Source organism: Ambystoma mexicanum, chromosome 8 (genome assembly GCF_040938575.1).
Source record: "Ambystoma mexicanum isolate Mex_15411 chromosome 8, UKY_AmexF1_1, whole genome shotgun sequence".
In the NCBI taxonomy this organism is placed as follows: Eukaryota; Metazoa; Chordata; class Amphibia; order Caudata; family Ambystomatidae; genus Ambystoma; species Ambystoma mexicanum.
In genome coordinates, this window is record NC_090929.1 from 155,497,444 (window position 1) to 155,519,993 (window position 22,550).

Sequence of the window (22,550 nt, forward strand, 5' to 3'; positions counted from 1 at the left end):
ACTTATATGGGTTCCATCACTATGTATTTGGGCACTGTGGGTATGCACCCGAGACTGTGAGTATGTACCTGGTTGCTGGCAGTACATATGTGTGTTCTGTCATTATCTATCTGGGTGTTGTCACTATGTACCTGGGCACTGTGAGTGTGCACCTGGTCGCAGGTAGTACATATCTGTGCTTTTGGTTATGTATCTCAGCATGTTCATTATGGACCTGGGCACTATGAGTATGCGTCTGGGCACTGTGAGTATGCACCTGGGCACTGTGAGAATGCCCCTGGTCGCTGACAGTACTTATATGGGTTCCATCACTATGTATTTGGGCACTGTGGGTATGCACCTGGGACTGTGAGTGTGCACATGGTTGCTGGTAGTACATGTGTGCTTTTGATTACGTAGCTGGGCATGGCCATTATGTATGTGGGCACTGTGAGTATGTACCTGGGCACTGTGAGAATTAACCTGGGCACTGTGAGTACGAACCTGGTCTCTGTTAGTCTGTGACATGGGGCCAGCTGGCAGATGAATTGGGATGAGTGACCCATGCCAGAAGAGGACATTAAGTAATTCATTACACCGAAAACCTAGACTAGATATATGGAACAGTGACCCGGATGTGAAAGGCTTTCCTAACCCATAACTAAATGACCAGGCGCCCTCCATCTCCCTCCAGAGGTACAGGGGATTCTGCTGTTCCCAAGAAACTTTACAAAAACTGTTAGTCTGGGATTTTCTAAATCAACAGATTAATCACACATGTAAAGAATGTTTCACACCCTCGTCGCCTTTAAATTCAAATCATGTTCGATCGTGAGAAAAAAGCCTCTGTTGGTTTTGCCCCTTAATTTGATACAAGCTCAGAACAGGCATGGGCAGATCCTTCACTGTTTGTGCGGCGCAACAGTGGAACAAACTACCATCTAAATTACGGTTAGAAAAGAACTATCAAACATTTAGGACGAGCTCGAAGACTTGCCTCTTCAAGTAAACTTTAATGCTTAGCAAAATAAGAACCCGATGAGACAGACGATAATTCCACATGTGACCATTACATGTTGTTTGTTATCTGCGCCCTGATGCCCGCGGGCTGCAAGTGCATTATAAGCATCCATAACACAATAAAATTCAGTAGAACCCGCATATGCCGCGCCAAAAGGCATGAGGTTGCCTTTGAATTTTGTCACATGCAACATTTTTGCTGGTGCACTTAAACATGTCAAGTCTCTGTTAACAGGTGTGAGTGTCAATCCACCTACTGCCACCGGACCAGTCACAGTTCCACTGGACCAGTCACAGTACCAGTAGGCCAGTCAAAATACTACTGACCAGTCACAATACTATGAGGCCAGGCACAGTACCAGTACCACTGGACCAGTCACAATATCACTGGGCCAGTCGCAGTACCATCAGGCTAGTCAAAATACTGCTGAGCCATTCACAATATTACCAGGCCAGCCACAGTTTCAGTGGACTAGTCACAGTACAATCAGGCCAGTCAAAATACTTTTTGAGCCAGTCACAATATTACCATGCCAGCCACAGTTCCAATGGCCTAGTCACGTTACGATCAGGCCAGTCAAAATACTGTGGAGCCAGTCACAATATTACCAGGCCAGCCACTGTTCCACTGTACTAGTCACAGTATGACCAGTCCGGTCAAAATACTACTTAGCCAGTCACAAAATTATTAGGCCACCCACAGTACCACTGGGCCAGTCACAATATCACTGGACCAGTCGCAGTACCAATTGGCAAATGGCAGTATCACTCGGCCAGTCACAGCACCACTGGACCCTTGTCACAATACCAATTGGTCATTCCCTATGTCAACAGAGTAGTCACAGTACCAATGAGAGACTTACTGTATTGCCAAATCAGTCACAATTCCACTGGGCCAGTCACATTACCACAGACCAATCGCAGTCGCACTGGACCCGTCCCAGTAAAATTGAGTCAGCAACAGTACCACTAGGCCAGTCACAATACCACTGCGACAGTCACAGTACCATTAGACCAGTAACAATACCACTGGGCCAGTAATAATACCACTGGGCCAGTCACAATACACCGGGCCAGTCGCAGTGCCATGGCACCAGTCACAATACCACTGGGAGAGACACATTACCATTGCCAACCTCATTCTCTCTGGGACAGTCACACTGGATCACTCTCAGTGCCACTGGGCCAGACACAGTACAAATGGGGCAGTCACAATACCACTGGACCAGTCACAGTGCCACTGGGCCAGCCCCAGTATCTGGGACAGTCACGCTGGATCAGTCTCAGTACCACTGGACCAGTCACAGTACTACTGAGCCAGTCGCAGTACCACTGACCCAGGCGGAGACCCATGGTGCCAGGCGCAGGATGACTGGCCCATTCAGGGCCAGGAGGATAGCTTAGGGTCAATGCGTTTTTCTTATAAGCAAGACAACGCTGAGCAACACAGGTGCAAAGCCCTGTCACATGCTTTATAAAAAATGAATTAATTCACAGTACCACTGGCCCAGTCACAACACCATTGGAAGGGCACAATTCCACTAGGCCAGTCGCTGTCCCACTGAACCATTTACAATTCCACTGGACCAGTCGAAATACAACTGGACTAGTTACAGCACCACTGAGCTATTCGCAAAGCCAATGAGACAGCACAATACCTGTGGGCCAGTCACAGTGCCATTGGGTCAGCCACAATACCACTAGGCCAGTCTCAGATACAATAAGACTCAACGCCTGAAGAGAGTGAGTTGTTGGCTTTCATATTGCGCTCTAGCAAAGCCATATGTCTCCAGGAGCTGGAGAAATAATGTTCACTCGATGGTTGGGATTGAGGTGCTCTTAAATAGCTGTGGCGCGACAAGTAATACCAAGCAAGTAGACAGCTATTGAGATGCATCCAGTGGATCTTAAGACTATGTAGCTGGAGCTGGTGCATTATGCCAAGTTATGGTGCATTGGCTGACTTGCCTGTGCTTGGGTCTCTATCATGGTTATCAGGGGTGCAGACGAAGCTCAAACATGTGTTTCAATTTGAAAGCTGGTTGAGCTAAATTCCATGCACGCCTTCTCTCCCTACGGTACAAATTCCAAAATTGGATAACTCATTTAAACTGATAGAGCTCTAATTAACATAACATGGATAAACAAAGTAGGTGATTCTCCACTGATCGAGAATTTACTGCTAGTTTAACACACAAAGTCGACACTTGTTTCAACCTCCACGAGATCTTCATCAGGTCTTAATACATAGGCAAGGAATGTCAATCCATCAGAAAAATGATCAACCGAGCTTACGCTCATGGCTCAATTATCCTCATATGCTCTGCAGTTCCCAATCTAACACCTCTTAGTGTGGGCTGGGTTTCTAAGTCAGACTGGTAAAGTGGATCCGTTTATATTGGTCGGATCTCTAACTTGTAACTTGCATCACTTTCCAAAAATAAATGCTGCGAATCCCGCTCGAAAAGAAATGCTCGCGGATTGCTTCTATGTAAAGCAGTGTAGTTGTTGGGCAACCGTGGTCTGGCGGTGTGTTCCCACAATGTTTCCAAGGACTGGAGTTGATATCATAGGGAGATAAGGAGCTGATAGAATTTAGCTCAACCAGCTTTTTCTTTGTCATGTATGGCCTTGGGCTAGGCCACTTGCTTTAATCCATGCCAGCACCCACCAACCAAATTAATGTTTGAATCCTATATGAGTGGTTTGCATAGAGAAAGGCTGCGGGGGGGGGGGGTAACTCAGCTCGATAGCAGCCCACTTTCTTTAAGTTTCAATTTGGCCTTTACCTGTATCTCGCATAACCGGCAGATCCCTTGTTAAAGCGCAGAAACCGTGATGGCAACGAGAGAATGAGGTGTCCCAACCCACACTGAGGCAAAAGGTGGTGCAGTGGGCTTATGGGACGGGTAACACATTGTGGCAGGAAATATGCCATAGGTAAGTGTGGATGCCAGTCAGGCACAGAGGGCTTCTACCAGCTGGGCACGGAGAATGATGCGTGCGGATCCCACGGTCTACAGAAATCGATAGCACACACTTTTCTTGGAAGGCCCAGCATCCTCCTGTTGTCTTTCTCCCAACACTTTTATGGATCCTGATCATCTCCCACCATACCCCACCCCTGCCCTCAGAATAGCGCAAAATGTACTTGTGTGGGAATTGCAAAAGTAACCTGTTATAACCTGATGCCTGTGGGTTTCGATGCCTTATTAATCCAAATCATACAAATCAACCTCAAAATGCATTCCATAGCCCGAGGAGACTGTTCCCCCCTACCCCCCGGCAGTCGGGTTATGCTGCTTGCTTCACCACAGCTCAATTAGCACGTACCTGATGCTGCAGGTTCTCCACAGCACTCCTCTGTTGCATTCCTTGGTCACCTATGATATGATTGTGTATTTATAACGCGCTTAATAACCAGAGGTTTCTAAGCGCGGACCCGGAGATCGAACCTGTTGCTCTGTGTTGTCTTTCTTCCAAGGCGAGCACATTGCCCCTGAGCTATCATCCCGAGACAACCCCATGCACCTTGATTGTAGTGTGTTTCACAGGTTGCATTCCTTGATGTCTTATGGCCCCGTGCCCCTTCACTTGATTGTGATTTACAGCTTGCGTTCCGCGGTCACCTGTACAGGGGGCACCCTGACCGGATCTGGGTTGTTTGACCGTGGCAGAATTATTTGCAGCGGAATTGACCAAAGTAAAAAAAAAAAATCAACAGATTTTGCCCCAAATAAATGTGAACGGTGGGTTTATGGTGAGAACTAATGTGGAGGGTTATGGAGATGCCGGAGGGAGTCTTTCCCCTCCCCCCCACATATATTTGTGGCAAAACCTACCCCTCAAAAAAATCAATGGATTCTTTTCGAGCAAATCACATAGAAGGGTTTGGCAACATGGCAGCACAGAATTACATGTACAGTTCTGAGAACCAGGCTGCTGGATCTAAATGAATCTTTAGCAGCACTGGGCTGGCACTTTCAAAAGCGCTCTAGTGCATTTAATCACCAAAAGGTTTAAACCTGATTTAGGGTTACCAAACCTGCTGAGAAAGAGGCAGCCATTTGCAAATTGGAGAGAACGCGTGTAGCTACTTCAGGAAGGTGCCATAATGAGGATTCATCACCTGCAGACATAACCCCAAACCTGTCCCTAAATTAACATTGACCCTTTTATGTGGAAACAATTGGGAATCCCTTTCAAAGTAAACAAGCAGTTTCGAATATTTTATAACTATATCCCACAAAGCCTGGTGGCAGTTTGATTAATAAGTAAAGCCATATCGAGGGTGACATGGTAGCCTGTGGGACTGTCAAGGGTTTTTGTGTACCACTGTCTGGGACTGGGTTTTGACCAAAACAAACCATTTGTGTTCAATAGATGCCTCTTTGTTCTCTCTGGGAGGGCTTCCCACCTTCCCAGGAGGACAGGATGTTCTCCCATGAGGTCAGCTGGGAACCACCAGTTCATCAAAGGTAGCACCTATCATGCCAGGGTGGTAATTACCAGAGACTGTTTGATGCAAGGGGAAGAATTGGTGTATCCCAGGAGAGGAGTAGCAGCTAAGAGAGTGGTTTTGACAGAGCTGGAATTTATTGCGCTGCTCACACTTCCTGTCGCTGCAGACAAAGTACAATGTAACTGGCATTCACAGGCAATGACGTTTGTCACAGCAGCTGGGAGTGGAACCTTACAGAAAGGTTGAAATGGACGAATCCACTGAGACCAATTGACTATAAGGGGGTAAACTCCTCACTCCCTTCAGTTAAATCATCATTGGACAACATAAGAAGGTTCATATAGCACTGTTGTGGTACAGCCTGCACACAGAGGTGATGATGAAGGCTCCAAGTAGGGAACATACCCTTTCCGTAACCTCACCCATCCTAGGGGGCAATTTGGGGAGACCCGCTGCAGGAGCAAGGCCTACCTATCGGCTCAGGCACTGGTACCAAGGCTCTGCGTACTGGAAACAACAGTCTGCGAGTGCTCTATGGCAACCGGCCTGGCTGGGAAAGGCAGAAGGATTCACCTTATCCTTTGAGACACTCGACCACAGAATGTTTCTGGTTCTCGCATCAAACTGATTGTGATCTATGTCGACCGGGGCATCGCTTGCCCGTTCTTCTTCCCAAGTGCTGTTGCCACCTGTTGAACGACACCGCGTGTTGGACTCAGTCGGCCGTTCACTTAACTCGATGCCGGGTCTCCGCCTAAGAAAGGTCCCAGACTCTTGGATTGATGCTGTTGAGCCCAAAGATCAAGACTGAAAGGTATCTCTAGTGCAGGGCTGTCCAACTCCGGGCCTCGAGGACCAGATCCCTGCTGGGTCTTTAGGATAACCCTCATTAATATTCATGAGATACATTTGCATACAATGATTCTAAATATGCAAATTGTTTCGCACGACTATAAATGAGGGTTCTCCTGAAAACCTGTCAGGATTCCGGCCCTCGAGGGCCGGAGTTGGACAACCCTGCGGTCTAGTGGCTCTGTTCCCTGGCCTGGTTTAAGGTCCTAGTTAAAGTTAAGACCTTTCTAGAAGATGGATACTTTGAACTTCAATGTTACTGCAGAGGCTTATGCCTGTCTACCCCTGCCTTCACCCTCAGACTTCCCTTGTATCCAAAGGTCTACATGATCCGTGTCTTCCTTTACAGGGCTGACTTATTGGTGTTTTTAGTAGCTTGTTTGTATTTTTAGTTCCATTTCCTATATTTTGTGTGGAATCTTGATTGGGCATTCTTTTATTTTGGTGCCACAATACTATTGTTATTTGGCTGCTTCTGTTGCCAGCTCACACCCCTTCCGAAAAGCATAGCCTGCCCTGGGCCCACAGTACCATTAGAGGCGAAAAGAGTTAAACCTCCAATTTCACTTTTATTACTGAGGTCATTGCTGGTTATGTTGTAGTGTGGGTCTACCTAGGAGTTTTATCCGCTACTTATCCCTGTACTCATGCGGAGCAGTAGACATTTTGTCACACAGAGACAGAGTGAAACGGGGAGCAGGAGAGAACACCGAGAGAATGAAAAAAAAAAACAGGGCGAGAGAGGGATGTAATAAAAAATCAGAGGAAGGCCATTTCCAGCCACAGTCCTCTTCCGCCACCTTCTGTACGATGCAGGTAGTGCACTCTCAGAATGTCTGCATTTTCCTGTCACCTTTTTGCAGCTGGCCTGATGCGATAACGGTGGGGGAGCAGGGATGCAATTCCTGTCTCGTGCTGCATTTAGCAGGAGATGGCCAGGACGTTCGTGCTCTGCCATGACTAATGCAACATGCATTCTCAGCATTCTACCCTGTAGTACTTAGCTATGCCATTCGCCTCTGCCCTCTATGTACATGACAAAAGGAGACACATTGGTGGCCACCAGTCATCCAAATGTTGAAAGGGCCCCCTGTAGTGCGGCCTCAATTCAGGCATTCAGGCGCCAGAAGTGTCATTTAAGTGGTAAACACTGTGCCTGCTACCATCATATTGGCGTCCTGGTGCAGAGGCTTAACCGGGGAGCAGATTGGGCCCACGCCTGCGACCACCAGAGCTGGGCATGTGCAGGTGAAAGGAATGGATGCAGAGGGTGGGGAAGAGGGTGAGGGTACCGCAGTGTGGCTACATAGTAAAGCATGGAAGCAGTTGTAGTGCTTATTTTTGCTTGGGTGAGGGCAGAGATCTATAACCTGGGGTTCTGCAGATATTTTGGATGATGGCTCCCAGGGTTCCTCAGAATTGTCTATGCAGTCTAGGCCTGATGGGAATTGTAGTCCAAACGATCTAGAGAGCAACAGGCTACAGAGGCCTGATGTCGGGGGTCTCAACGCCATATTAACGAGTCAGAAGTGTTTAGGAAATAGTGAACTAATGGTTAACAAGTGAGTTTTTGGACAGGTCTTTGCACTGTTTATGTGTGTTTGGTTGCCTGACGGGCTCAGGATGTGCCCAAGCAGTCTCGTGAGTTGTAATAGATTATGTAGTATAGGGTCCACGTGCCGCAGTTCACACCTCAAGCTGATTGACAGCTGGGACTGCCTTGGCCTGTGCTGCCGAGAGCTGCCTGCGTGAGAAGGTGAATGACAGGGGACAGAGGTGGGAAAGCGAGTCGGGAACTAGAGTGCCAAGCCTATTTAGCAGCGTCCAGAAATGACATGAGGGGTCAAAGGGCAATGAGAAAAGAGGGGCATTTTAGGCTATTTCTTTTTTTATTTTTTGTATTTTTCTGTTTTTGTGTTTTCTATGCAGGCAGTGGAAACTGCTTCAGAGCGCTGGTGGTCTGGGGAGGAGGCTTAAGGGGGGTTCAAGTGGGGGGTTAAGGGTGGGGCAGTGAGCAATACAGCCCTTGTGTTATCCACAAGGATATGATGTCTTGCATATATGCGTAAGGTGAAATGAGGAACCCCAACTACACGTGATATTAAGAAAGGAAGTCAGGGGTGGGGGTGGTTTTATATGAAAAGAAGAGAACGCCATGGGCATCGTTCTGTGTTGGGCGGCCTTTCAAAGGTAAATTTGCCAAAAAAACTACCAAAATCGGTTACCGTTACCACCACTTGGTTCCGCGGGTTTACTAGGGGATTACAAGTGGTGTTACTCCCACTTTATAGTCCATAGAACTCCCTTGTTTTTTTTTGGCAGAACTACCACTCGCAGAATGACTACGTGGCAATTCCGCTGATTTCTAGAGGAAAAGTGGAGGATTCACCTCCAACATCATGCTGGAGAGAAATCCTCCATAAATCGATCGAGTTACCACACAGTAATTCCACCGGTGGTAATTCCACCAAAATTGGTAATTTGGTGGTGCAGGAAAAGTGGTGGTAACGGAATTACTGACACTTTCCTCCAACACCGCCAAATTGGGAGTGAGGACCTATAGGCTGATATAGAAGAAAAGCTACAGAGGAATGCTGTGTGTGTGTGTGTGTGTCTACAGAGATCAAGCATGTGAACGCCATGTTCAGAGCATGTTTTTGTGATAGTTCTGGTTCAATGACACTGTACCCTCCCTCCCTCTTGCATGTTTCCCTTCATCCCTGAGTAGCATAAGTTATATATTTATTTCTTCACAGGGTAGATGTTGTCCACCTCGCCCTTTACAACCTGGGGGTCCAGAGTAAAAAGAAGTACTTCGACTTTGAAGAGATCTTGACCTTTGTGAACCAGCACTGGGAGAACATGGAACTTGGAAAGGTACGTGAAGGGGGGAGGGGGAGAAAGTTGCGCCTGCCTGGCGGAAGAAGGTGCTAAGCAGGGCGGCATCCCAAGGTGCTACCCAAGAGATGGTAGCTCCTGCAAAGCTGAGCATCTGAAACCATTCCTGGGGCAGAGACTGGGCCCAAATTGGCCTCTGTGGTCTGTGGTTGGCTGGAAGAAGACTGAACTCAAAGATCACAGCGATGTAGTTGCTCTGCTACTTACAAAACCCAGAACCAGAATAAGGTCGTAAGATCTGCAGCCAAAGCCATTTATTGGTTTGTACGAAAGCCCACCCACAAATGGCAACCTGGGAGGTCGCTGCCTGACTCCACCCACCAAATGCTTGTTCTATCGAAACATATTTTCAGAGGTCACAGCTTCAGCTGTCACAGTCCCATGCGCTGGAATGACCTCCCAACCCCTATCTCATCGAGCACCAGGCTCGGTTCAAAAATGCATCTCTTCTGAGCTTTGGTGGTCCAGCTTCATGGGCCTGGATCACTCCTACTCTGCTGTATTTAACGCCACAGGTGCCCGGAAACAGGTTTGCTCTTCTGGTTAAGTTCCTATTCTGGAGGCAGTGGTAACTCTTGGGTAAGGTCTCAGTGTGGAGGAGCATCCAGGAGCCATATTACAGAAGCTTCACACCGACACAAGTTCAGCTTTGCATGGTATCAGCAATAGGACAGAAACTGCTGCGGGGCAATGTGTGCCCTAGTGCTGATACAGAACAGTATTATCACCAGGGGAAACAATTGCACTAATGTGAAGCAGATCGTCTTCCAATTCATGTTTGCTCCGGGGCAATGTGTGCTCTAGTGCTGATACAGAACAGTATTATCACCAGGGGAAACAATTGCACTAATGTGAAGCAGATCGTCTTCCAATGCATGTTTGCTCCAGGGCAATGTGTGCTCTAGTGCTGATACAGAACAGTATTATCACCAGAGCAACAATTGCACTAATGTGAAGCAGATCGTCTTCCAATGCATGTTTGCTCCAGGGCAATGTGTGCTCTAGTGCTGATACAGAACAGTATTATCACCAGAGCAACAATTGCACTAATGTGAAGCAGATCGTCTTCCAATGCATGTTTGCTCCGGGGCAATGTGTGCTCTAGTGCTGATACAGAACAGTATTATCACCAGGGGAAACAATTGCACTAATGTGAAGCAGATCGTCTTCCAATTCATGTTTGCTCCGGGGCAATGTGTGCTCTAGTGCTGATACAGAACAGTATTATCACCAGGGGAAACAATTGCACTAATGTGAAGCAGATCGTCTTCCAATTCATGTTTGCTCCGGGGCAATGTGTGCTCTAGTCCTGATACAGAACAGTATTATCACCAGGGGAAACAATTGCACTAATGTGAAGTAGATCGTCTTCCAATGCATGTTTGCTCCAGGGCAATGTGTGCTCTAGTGCTGATACAGAACAGTATTATCACCAGAGCAACAATTGCACTAATGTGAAGCAGATCGTCTTCCAATGCATGTTTGCTCCAAGGCAATGTGTGCTCTAGTGCTGATACAGAACAGTATTATCACCAGGGGAAACAATTGCACTAATGTGAAGCAGATCGTCTTCCAATGCATGTTTGCTCCAGGGCAATGTGTGCTCTAGTGCTGATACAGAACAGTATTATCACCAGGGGAAACAATTGCACTAATGTGAAGCAGATCGTCTTCCAATGCATGTTTGCTCCAGGGCAATGTGTGCTCTAGTGCTGATACAGAACAGTATTATCACCAGAGCAACAATTGCACTAATGTGTCCCCTAGTGCTGATACCTAACAGACGTTGCCCTGGTGTCAAAATTAATTTGTTTGCACTAGGGCAGACATAACCTCTTGCAGTCAATGCGGGAGGTCAATGGGAGGTGTATGAGTGGAACAGTGCCTTGGTTTTGATACTGTAAACCTCCTCTCGGCAAGATATTTTGGACTATGGCTCCCATGATCCCTCTGAATTGACTCTGCTGACTAGGGCTGGTGGGAGTTGTAGTCCAAAGCATCTCAGAGTGCCAGATTTTTGCAGACCCCTGAGGAACTGTATCAGAATTCAGCCTAGTTCAAGAGAAATCAACTCCATTTTGGGCCTTCTGATTGCCTGAACAGCGAAACGTAAGCAAGACAAGGTTGCAATCTGTCTTTGTCCCCTCCTGAGACTTATATCCGGACCATATTCTAAAGCTGGTCGATATAATCCCCAGGGATTCCGTGAGGCCGGGCTGGGCAATGTCTGATGACCACCTGCCACAATGTCAGTAAGCCAAATGTCATGTCTTTGAACTTTTTTCAGAAATCACACACTAACCTCTTCCCTTTCCTCCTGAATGGCTGCTTAGCTATGTAGCACCCCAATAGCGGAAAGAAGCCAGCACCTCCTGGAAGCACTAAACAGCTATAAGAGCAGGTAAGCTGATCCAGGCCTCCTGCCTGACATAATTGTAAAGTTTGGTATGAGTCCTCCCAGGAATACAGGGCGGGCTGATGGGGTGAATGAGAAGTGTAATGCGATGTGTTATATTAGCCAAGAAGCTAAGTCTTGTGCACCTGTTAATGTAAATATTGCTCTGTGACGTGTAAAGGTGAACAATGTCCAGTTGGAACAAAGGAAGGCAGGAAGTGAACTCACCGGGGCGGATTTAAAAAAGAGCACTTCGAAGTGAAGAACACTCCTGTATTTGGAAAGTGCGCAGATTCACAAAATTGAATCTGCCGGATGAAATTGCTTCTGCAATTGCCGGATTCATGTTTGAGAATCAGGCGAGCACAGAATGAGCGCACACAGATGAAAGTGCATAACAGTTCACAGCGAGATGCACTTTCATCTACAGTCTATTCTCCCTGCAATGGCCCTGGTGCAGCATTGATCTGATGATAATAGAAACCCTCATGCTTTACACAAGCATTTCTATTCTATTCTTTACATCTTTGACCATCGAACCGAGCTGTAGTGAAAATGTAAAAATTGCATTTGCAAAGAGCCTCGTAAGGCAAGATTGTTTGTAGTAACCCTGTGGTAGACTACACCAGCCTTGTCCTCTTGGCAATAGTTAACCCAGCCTTTGGTGAAGGCCTCCACTACACAAGTTGGTTGAGTGAGCAGTCAGGCTTATCTCAAGAGGGGTCAATGTGGGCTGTAGGGTTGTAACATAGAGTTTCACAGTGACATGTATTCAAATAACACTTATATTCAAGGTTTCTTGATTAAATAATTATTTATTAATGTAACAGTCAGTTAAATACGCCTTCTTTAGAAGGAAGCAAATATGTAACACTTAAATATACTTCAAAAATACACACTCTCAGTTTCAATAAATCAGTAGATACCCTTTTGGGATGGCACACAGCTACTTCCTACACCCTTAAGTGACTTCAATAGCTAGGATACTCTGGACATTGATATATCACTGGTACATTTAGAGCAATACGTAGTTGGGTGTCAAAAAGCAAACTATTAGGGAAGGAAACAATGGTAAACAAGTTTCTCGAAGAGAGAAGCACTGGTTCCAGCTGACGTCTGGTCCTGTTGTAGTATGGCAGATCCTGTTGTTCCTGGGCCTCAGTCATGGGGACAAGAGGGAGGACGTCTGGAGGACTCCTGCACTACGTTTCGAAGGTTGATGGCAGCGATGGACACAGTTCAGGTCAGCAGCACTTCACAGTGTCAGCTTCTCACGAATAGCACCACTGCGGGTCTTGGACACTGTTTGGACTTTCCTTACTTCTGGGGTCCAGCACTCTGTTGAGGTGGCTCAGGCTTGTTTAGCCCTGCTTCTAGGGAGTCCGGAGGATCTTCCTGGAGCTCGGGTCTGGCTTACAAAACGATGCACTCAAATATGGTGTTCTTCTCCCTGGCAATCGGTTCCTGCAGCAGCAATGGAAGTACAGACAGCTCTGAGAGGATTTCCAGATGAGTTCATCTTGGGATTGTTAGCCAGCATTACTCTTATAGTGGCAACGGCTAGCTTTTTGAGGGCCACTTGCAAGACAAAGACTTGCAGTCCCCTTAAAGAGTGTCATTTATTTGTCAAGTCGACCATCCAGTGTTTTTTCAGTACAATGTCCTTTCATTGACACTCGTTTTTACGATGGGTGTTTTCACAAAGAGTTTTTGCTGGAAAAACCTTTTTAAATGTTTTGGGTGGTTGGAAAGGGCATACAAACGGTTCGAGGGGTCGGGAATAACATAAAATAGGTAGAAGATGCCGGGTCTTGTGGAGGGAACCTCCCCAAAAATAATTTTAAAAATTCAATTAGTTTTTTCAGTAAAAACTCTACGTCAAAACACCCATTGTAAAAACGGATGTCGATGAAATGATAGAACCATTTTTTCACGCCTTTTCTTCCTTGTTTTTTTTCTTGATACATTCTGTATTATTTTTGCTCATTATAAATGCATTTTTGTTAAGGGTTTACCGAACTTCGACTTTGAGCAAGTATTTGGCCAAATTCCAGCTGAAAAAACGCTATTTGGATTGAGCCAATCGCTGTTCGGATCTTGCTATTTGGCTCGAGCCGAATAGTTTTCTCTTCCTATTTTAAGGCAGTTTAATAAGTCAGAGGATTAACTATGGAGTGCAGATTGCCATAAGGAATGCAAATAAGCAACGTCTGAAAGTGTTCCTGATGAAATATTAGACCAAGGTGCATATGTTTGTTTATCGGAGAGGGGGGGTGGTGTGGATGAGTGAGAGGGGAGCATGGTGTGTTCCCATCAGAAAAGCCAGGAGGACTGGGCTAGTCAGTGTTATGTCAGGCAGAGTGACATGCCCTGCCCAAGAGGCATCTGAGGAACTTCATGTTTGGAAATCTCTCCAGATCCCCTGTAGGTCAATCTTCCGGATGAAGTATGGCGTGGGAGGTGTGAGCGCTCTGTATGAAACTAATTCTAAGACCTATGCTCTGCTGGTGAATTGTTAGAGGGGGGGGTTCTTTAGATATCCGAAGACTTGATAGACAGGAGTGCATCTGCTGGTGTTGTGGGCTAGTTGGTTTGAAGAGTGAGAGACACAGAAAAAGGCATAGAGCCTTGCATTATGTGGTGTGGTGGGACGGAGTTAGGGTAAGGTAACATGAACTGATATTTGCTAGGAATGAGGGACTGCCTAACAGTCAAGTGCTTTCTTAGAGCGTGTAGGGTTTGGGCAGATTCAGTCGTGGGTCAGAATTTCTTGCACGTGATTACCTCTGGTTCCCTGGGAGGGTCCTTTTCCATGCTCAGTGCATGCAGGAAGGAGTAGGGACTTGGAGTCAACTTATCTCACATGCACCCTTGGCTTGTGTCCTGCATGAGTGAAAAGAAACCTTTTATTCATTTCTGTGTGAACTGGTAAGAAGGTGTGAAATTCTCTTTCCGCGTAAGCTACCTTGCAACTCACAAGAGATTGCAATGTGTGTGATCCCCGATGGCATATGTAAATTACTGTATGCATTTTGTTCATTGCACTTTGCATTTGTGAAACCTGCCACTTTGGGCAGTGCTGGTTTTGCATATGCCACACCCTTCCACACATGTGGTCCCTGCTTGTTTGTCAATCTGTTCTTATATCGGATTGTGTGCATTCTATGAAGATGAGATGTTTATTAAAATAAAGACAAATAAATAAAACCTGGGAGCACATATTCAAAATAGTGCTTTAACTTTTTTAAAGTGTATTTTTCATGTTTGGAACATGATTTATTACATCAAACAACTTTTTCGGCTTCATATTCGACTTCGGCCGAATACTTGACAAACTATTCGGTATTCGGCCGAATGCTAAAAATGCTGTTTGGTGCACCCCTAGTTTTTATTATGCTATATGCGCTCACGCCAAAGGCTTGAAAAGGTGAAAGTGTTAATAAATCACTTTAAGATTTCGCCCATGTCGGGTGTAATGAAGACCTGTGAGCACCCTCCAGGGAGCGCCCACTCCTCGGAGAGTGAAGGAGGTTGCGGCTTCCACTGAGCGAGTGATGAAGACTCTCTTGAGCAGGCGTGCTTTCCATGCTTTACTGAAGACTGGCAGACTAGGGAGGAGGGCACTAAGGCGTGGGCTACACCTGGCATTCCAGGCTTCATGCTTAAATGTAAACGTAACCTCTTTTCAAAATGATGTTTCTAAGATGTGTATCAGGGAATCTGCAAACTAGTGTTTGAATATGTTTTTTCATAAGGGTCTTAGAGAGGATAGGGCACAGCATAGTTTTGTTTTGGGTTGTGCATCTCGTTTAACTTCTCTGTTAACCCAAGGCATTGTACTGCTTGTTCATATAGTCATTTAACGACTGCTACGTCACAGGTCTTTTTGTGAGGCAGGGTAGAGAGCAGACACAGAGAAACAAGGGTTTTGAATGTACAGTGCCCAGCCTTCTTTCGTGCTGTGGGTTATGTGCGCATGGCATGCTGGCATTTCATAATCTTGGAATTTTGGGTTACTTCCCCTCTCTGGCTAGCAGTCCCAGTGATGGAAAGCTAACTGGCCTTACAGAAGCGAGGGATACCAGATCGGACAAGGTTAACCACATCGTCACCTTACACACCTTCTAGTAGTCCAAATACCAGGATGTGTTGCTGCTAACCAGATTCCTACTCTTTCCGGCCATGCCACCAATAATGTGTTTGCCAAGTGCAGCACTCTATTCTTTCCCCTTCAATCGGAACACAATTACAAAAAGTCAAGTCTCGGGAGGATAGCTCAGGGGCAACGTGCTCGCCTTGGAAGCAAAGCAACACAGGTTCGATCCCCGGGTCTGCGCTTAGAAACCTCTGCGTATTAAGCGAGTTATAGATAAACAATTACGCTGGTCCTTCCTGGATCCTCATTTAACATTTTTATTTCTCCAGGTAGTAGATGCTGTCCTCGTTGGTCTTCAGCTGGCTCTGCTTGTCAGATTTACCACCCCCTCCTGTGGGATCCTCAAGGGGACCCCCCACAAAGCACTGCTCAGCTGACCTGCCTCTTGCACAGTAAGCATTAAGAAGGGAACATTGAAGAGCATCAGTGGGGCATCACCTATCAGTGGCACAATTCTGCCCCTTGGGTGGTGGCACACCTGAATAGAGATGCAAGGTGGAGCCCGCAGGAGGAGCGGTCCAAAGGAGGATGCCCAAAATCTTTAAGGGTGAGGCGGGTGTATTTGTAAGAAGTACATCTGAGCTGGCATAGATGCTATGAAAGACTGTTCATCAATACCCCAGGCCTTACAGATGCCTTTCTGCAGTACAGGTTATATTCAGCACCACAATGCCTCTGGGCTGTCTGTGTGCTCTATAACGGCAAATAAATAAATATTGTTAGGTTGTGTTGCTGTTTGAAACATTTTGAGGCAACTAACAATTCATGGATTTGGCATCAAAGCCTCAGAACCACACAGACAAACCAACCCTAACAAAGCTCCAGAGGGTAGCACCCAGCAGTGAGAAGGCACTGCTTCCTTTGCTTGATTTGTATAAGCGGGAGATCAAGAAAGGAAAGGTAGGATGGGACTGAGCAGATGGACAGGGGAACATTTCAGCTTTATTTAAACAAAGGGCTCGATCTGACTTCTGGGCATGGCCGGAAAGAGCAGCGAGCGAAACCCCATTTTCTGGTCAGGATTTATCCAATTAGGCGCAGAAAATTACTTAAAATTGATACACAAGTTCAAGATCTTCTAACTGAGAACATTTCGAAGCTATGTCTTTACATCAAAGAGCATTTTGTTCTTGTCCCAAGTGTAAATGTATTGCTTTTTTATTATCTTAATTGCTGTAGCGCTTGAATGGATAGCATTACATTTTTAGGCGCCTAGAGGAAAGCTGTTATCACCTTATGTGGTCATGGGTTTTCTGCTGAGTGATGGAAAGCCATAACGATGGGCTCTACGCTTCATACCACTATAATTGGTTATTTATAACGCGCTTAATACCCAGAGGTTTCAAAGCGCGGACCCGGGGATCGAACTTGTGTTGCTCCGTGTCGTCTTGCTTCCAAGATGAGTGCGTTGCCCCTGAGCACTGGGGTATGTGTTGTGTCTTTTGAGCTGCACGAATAGGGTTTTGCAAGTGGCTGCTTGCACTCCATGTTATCTGGGGGCTGATTGGGATTTTTGCATGTGCTATGCTGGGGTTGCCAAGCTGGGAATATACTGGGACTGTACAGACGGGGCAGTATACTGGCAGTGCCAAACTGGCAATGAACTGGTCTTGCCAATCTAAAAGTGTCCTGGAATGGTGGGAAGTGGGAATGCAGCCAGCTTGTCAAACCGTAAGCCTACTAAGTTATTGAACCTGGGATTGTTAATATAAACTGGCTGTATAGCGGGTTTGTCAAATAGGGACTACACTGGGAGTTTACTGGTGTCAAACTGGGAGATTACCAGGTATGTCAAACCGAGAATCTACTGGGATGTTAATGTGGGAATATACCAGTAGTATACAAACTGGGGGTATACTAGCAGTGGCAATTTGGGAGTATATCGGCAGTATATCGAGTATATGGGGGACTGGGTGGATGCAGAAGCCGGCACATACAACCAAATTGGGCAACAGGGGAATATACAGGCTGGATAGATTTGGGAGTTGACTTGGATTGTCAAATTGTCACCATTCTGGTGGTATTGTGCAAGATGAAAATATACTGGGATTAGACACACTTGGAATATATTGGGATGGTCAAACGAGGAGTGAAATGAGGATTTTACCTACATTTACAAAAGAGGAGTGTGCCTGTATTTTACTGTGCAGAGTGGGTGTGTGCATGTATTTTACTATACAGAGTGGGAGTGTGCATGCATTTTACTGTGCAGAGTGGGAGTGTGCATGTGTAGCCACAATGTGTGTGTTGGTAACTGATTTGCCTACTTGGATTGTAAAGATGGGAATACAATGGAATTTTGCAAACTGGCAACATACTGGGGCTCTTTCACCGGAAATATACTGGGCTTGTCAAACTGGAAGTATACTACGTTTGTCAAACTGGAAGTATACTTGGCTTGTGGGTTTGTCAAACTGGAAGTATATTGGACTTGTGAAACTGGAAGTATGCTAGGTTTGTGAAACTGGGAATACACTTGGCTGAGAAAACTAAGAATACTGGGAGTGTGAAAACGGGGAATATCAAACTAAGCGCTAATTAATTTGTTGGTATGATACTTTAGTGAATCTGTGCAAGATAGGCCTGTATTGCAATTGTATAAACTGGAAATATATTGGTATTGTCTTAAAGTAAACTTTGGTTTCCTAGAATTAAGTATACTGTGTTGTCAAACTGGAAGCTCAATGAGATTGTTAAACCACACCACAATATGTTATGTTGTCATGTCATGATTTCGTATAAGATATAATGTCCCGAAGTATCATGTAAAGATACTTGTGTCAGATCATGATATGTCATGGCAGGACGGGTCATGCCATGATATTTTATATCATAAGATCATTTTTCATGCCATGGCATATCCTGACAACATGTCATATCATAAAATGACATATCAAAATGATAGGTCTTCCCCTACTATGTTATATCAATCATAAGGAGACCTATCATGCCATGGCATATCCTGACAATATGACATATCACAATGATAGGTCTCCTGATAATGTTATATCATGAGGACACCTATCGTGCCATGGCACATCCTGACTACGCCATAGGGAGAAAATACTGGTGGCACGCTGGATTACAAAAATATATTATTAAATCTTTAAAAAAAAAGGCTAGCCTTTCAGGAGGAGAAGTGGGTGTAGGTCAGACCTGATGTGTTTCGCCCATCCTAGCGTTATGAAGTGATGCTATGTCATGATAGCCTTGTCATGTTAGATCTTGTCATAATGTGATATGTTATGTAATGGCAAGACTGGGAGTTTACCTGGACTGTGCAAACTGACAGTGCAGTGGGGTGGTTAGAAGTTTGCATCTGGCGCTACCTTCGTGGGATGGATGCATTTCTGCATCACGGGTACAATTGGGTACAATGGGCCTCATTACGAGTCAGGTGTTAAGGGTTTTACGGCGCCGCAAACGGCGTCGACCCTTAACGCCTGATTACAAGGTCCCTTTGCGGGATGGTGATTTTAACGCCTGCTTTTTGCAGGCGTTAAAAACCATGCCGCAAAGGGACCTTGGTGCTAAGTACGATGCCGCAATTTGCAGCACCGTACTTAGCTCCTTCCCCATTCCCATTATGCCCTATGGGGCAAAGATGGGAATGGGGAAGGGCCATGGCGGAAGGGGGAATTACCACTCCGCCACCCTCGGAATGGGGTGGTAATTCCCCATTCCGCCATGGCTGAGTCGGAAGGTTACCGGCATGGACCATGGTGCTCCATCCTCCAGGGTCGTAATGAGGCCCAATGAAAGGATTTTCATGAGCACCAGGGCTGATGCATTGGCCGCATTTGTGTTATATGGTAATTGTTCTCATAAATATTAAGTATAATTATAATCGTTTTTTTTATAATGCACTTAATACCAAAGAGGTTTCTAAGTGCAGACCAGGGATTCGAACCTGTGTTGCTCTGCATCGTCTTGCTTCCGTTGCCACTAAGCTGTACTACCCGTGCCATGCATATCCCAAATACTGCACTAGCTAGACTTGTTGATTTGATAAATGGCAGAAATTGCATGTCTAATAAAAAGTGTTCATCCATAAAAGAGTTCCATTTCAAGATTGCTTTTCTCTTTGGGGATCTGTTATCTTTAGATTTCTTTGTGGAAAGGAAATCAAGAAGAAGAAATGCATCTTCCGCCTTAGAATCCGGGTGCCGCCGAACCCCCCGAGCAAGCTCCTCCCGGACAAAATGGTTGGCCCCATGGAGAGTGGCTCCACCGAGCTCAAGAAGAAAGGGGGAAACAGGTGCTCTCATAAAAACAGGTAAAGCAGTGCAAGAGGAAGACATGATTGATGCCAGATCCCTATTGGTGGAGTAGAGCGGGTGTTGGGTATTAGCTTAATTGACCTAAAAACATTTGATTGAATTTTTTTGACCTTTTGTCCAGTCAAATTTAATTAAATATATATGGGGGTGGGTTAAGGTATAGATTAGGTTAAGGGGAAGTGGGTGTGGTTGCGGGGGGTCTCCCTCCGCATTTTTGACGGGATGAAAGGTCAAATAAATTCGATTAAATGTGAAAATGTGATTAGATCAAATGTTTTAGGTCAATTAGATCCAAAACTGAGTCTTGCAGGTGTGTTCCGTCAAATTCTCACAGTTCAAGACTGATGGCATCTAGGGTTGAATTTGTAAGTCTTTCAAATATCCTATAGAGAAATATGTTTTTGCTTTCGCCCATTCACTGATGTATTTGTTTATGTAAAGTATTTGTAGGGTTTACGGGCATATGTTTGGGGGACTGGGTGGATGCCAAAGACGATCACCATCCACCCGACTGGAACAGAGTCGCCCATCGGGATAAACATGTGGGCATGGACACTGATCCACTCCAAAGCCCCCTGGGGAACATTCAAGGCTTGCAGCTGGGAGAGGCTTGTAGATAAGAGGGTCCAGCAACAGCTTCCGGTTGGGATGACTTCAGCTGGCTTTTAGGGCGTTTTAGGCACTTTGCTCACCGATGATGTGCCAGGGTGGCGAGATTGTCACCAGATTAGAAGCGCTTTTGATTAAAGCGCTAGATAAAATCAATAATACAAATACAAATACAAATTAGGGGGTGTCTGGCTATGTTAGCAGACATGGAGAGGAGACTGTTTAGGTGTGCATTAGGGGTAGGCATCCCATGTCAGAAAGGGCGGGCTCTGGGTGATGTGGCAATCATGTGGAACCAGCATTTAAAGGTTCTACCAGGATACTTTTCAGTCGCTCACTGCTATTGTGTGCACCTGCACTCATTATTGCCCATCTTTAAGCAGTGGCCATCTTAGTTCTAGACAGATGATGATGTAGTCCTGATCCAAAGAGAAAGAAAAACGCAGTAATTTGCCGCGTCCTTCCGTAATAGAAATCAAGGCATGTGAAGCTTGAATGAGAGGGGATGTATATCGTTTAGATCTCAGTCCCTCGTGCTGAACCGGCGCAAGACGTACACAGCCGTACGCCATATCCAGAAAACCCATTACGGACATGTTTCATACTCATCAGCACTTTATCAAGGCTTGAAGGGCTGGTGACCAGAAAAGGTTCAAATACAACTAGGCCGGGAAATCCCAGTGCCGTGATGCATTTCATAACCGCAGACAGATGGCCTCATTTAGTGTTTGGCAATGCGTTAAAAAAGTATCCATTACAGGAGTACTGCCCCTTTTACCACACTGGCAAAGTTAGAGATTCAAAGTGACACTGAAAAATTCCACCTGGTTTTGTGCGAAGGATTACAGCATACAGTAAATACTGATCCACACGTAGTCCAAAATGGGGAATAACGGAAGGATCTGCATGACTTAGAATAATGGTAATCAAGTTTCATTGCATTTTGAAAGTAAATATCACCCAACTCTGAATGAGGCGCATAGTCGAGACACCAATGTGATCAAACCATGTATACATCCGCGTAAAGAAAAACTGGACAAGGAAAAAAGACTCCAGCGAAGGAATTGAATCTTAATAGAGTTAACAATAGGAAATTGCTGTCCACGTGCACACATTTGTTTTTTTCCAGCATTATTGATCAAGTAACTTCCAAATTGTGGGCATAGGATTCTAGAGGTGGTTTAGCATTTGAAAGAAGAGGCATGAATACTTTATTCTGGATGATCAATTACTTCTTTGGATCACAATAACATCTAAAAGGGTTAGTTTAGGGTCTCACTACACTGAACATCAACAAACCCTTCCCTTTTTACCATCGGTGGGGAGGTGTTCCGTCAGCCCCCCTAGGGACGGTGAGAACAGAGAGCCGTATCTGAACACTGCCCCTTATTAGCAGTCGTGCGTCTGCTTCTCGCTGGGTGTTCTGTGCAGCAAGGGCGTGGCCACGCAGTTTGGATGGACTAGTGCTCTTGGGCTAAGGTCGGACAGATTAGGATATGGTTCCTCGTGTCTCACAAGTGGGAAGCAATAGTGATGGATCGGTCTCAGGGTATGCACCCATTACCGCATAATGCACAATTGCAAACATGATCCTCATTACGAGTTTGGTGGTAATACAACGGTAAATCTGCCGATTTACTGCCAAACATGATTACCGTAACCACCACTTGGCAAGGTCAGATTACCACAGGATTACAAGTGGCAGCAATTCCCCATTTTAGGGGCCTGTAGGACTCCATGGGGATTTTTGCCGGATTTACTGCCGCTGGAATTAACGCACAGTAAAACTGACGATGTTTCCTCCAAAAATCAGCAGATTCACTTTTTTCCTGCACCACCAAACTTGGAATGAGTCCATTGTCATCCCCAATTTTTGGATTTCAATATATCTGTCCCACT

The 22,550-nt window shown here is 45.7% G+C and overlaps 1 protein-coding gene across 2 annotated transcripts in view; it reads left to right on the forward strand.

Annotated features, from left to right (window-relative positions):
* Window positions 1-22,550, forward strand: part of PHF19 (PHD finger protein 19) — a 258,042-nt gene that overhangs the window by 209,781 nt on the left and 25,711 nt on the right. For both annotated transcript variants that reach the window (XM_069609530.1, XM_069609531.1), the window contains exons 9-11: window positions 9,070-9,190; window positions 11,545-11,612; window positions 19,868-20,038. In XM_069609530.1, coding sequence (XP_069465631.1) covers window positions 9,070-9,190; window positions 11,545-11,612; window positions 19,868-20,038 — 360 coding nt within the window. The remainder of the gene's footprint in view (window positions 1-9,069; window positions 9,191-11,544; window positions 11,613-19,867; window positions 20,039-22,550) is intronic.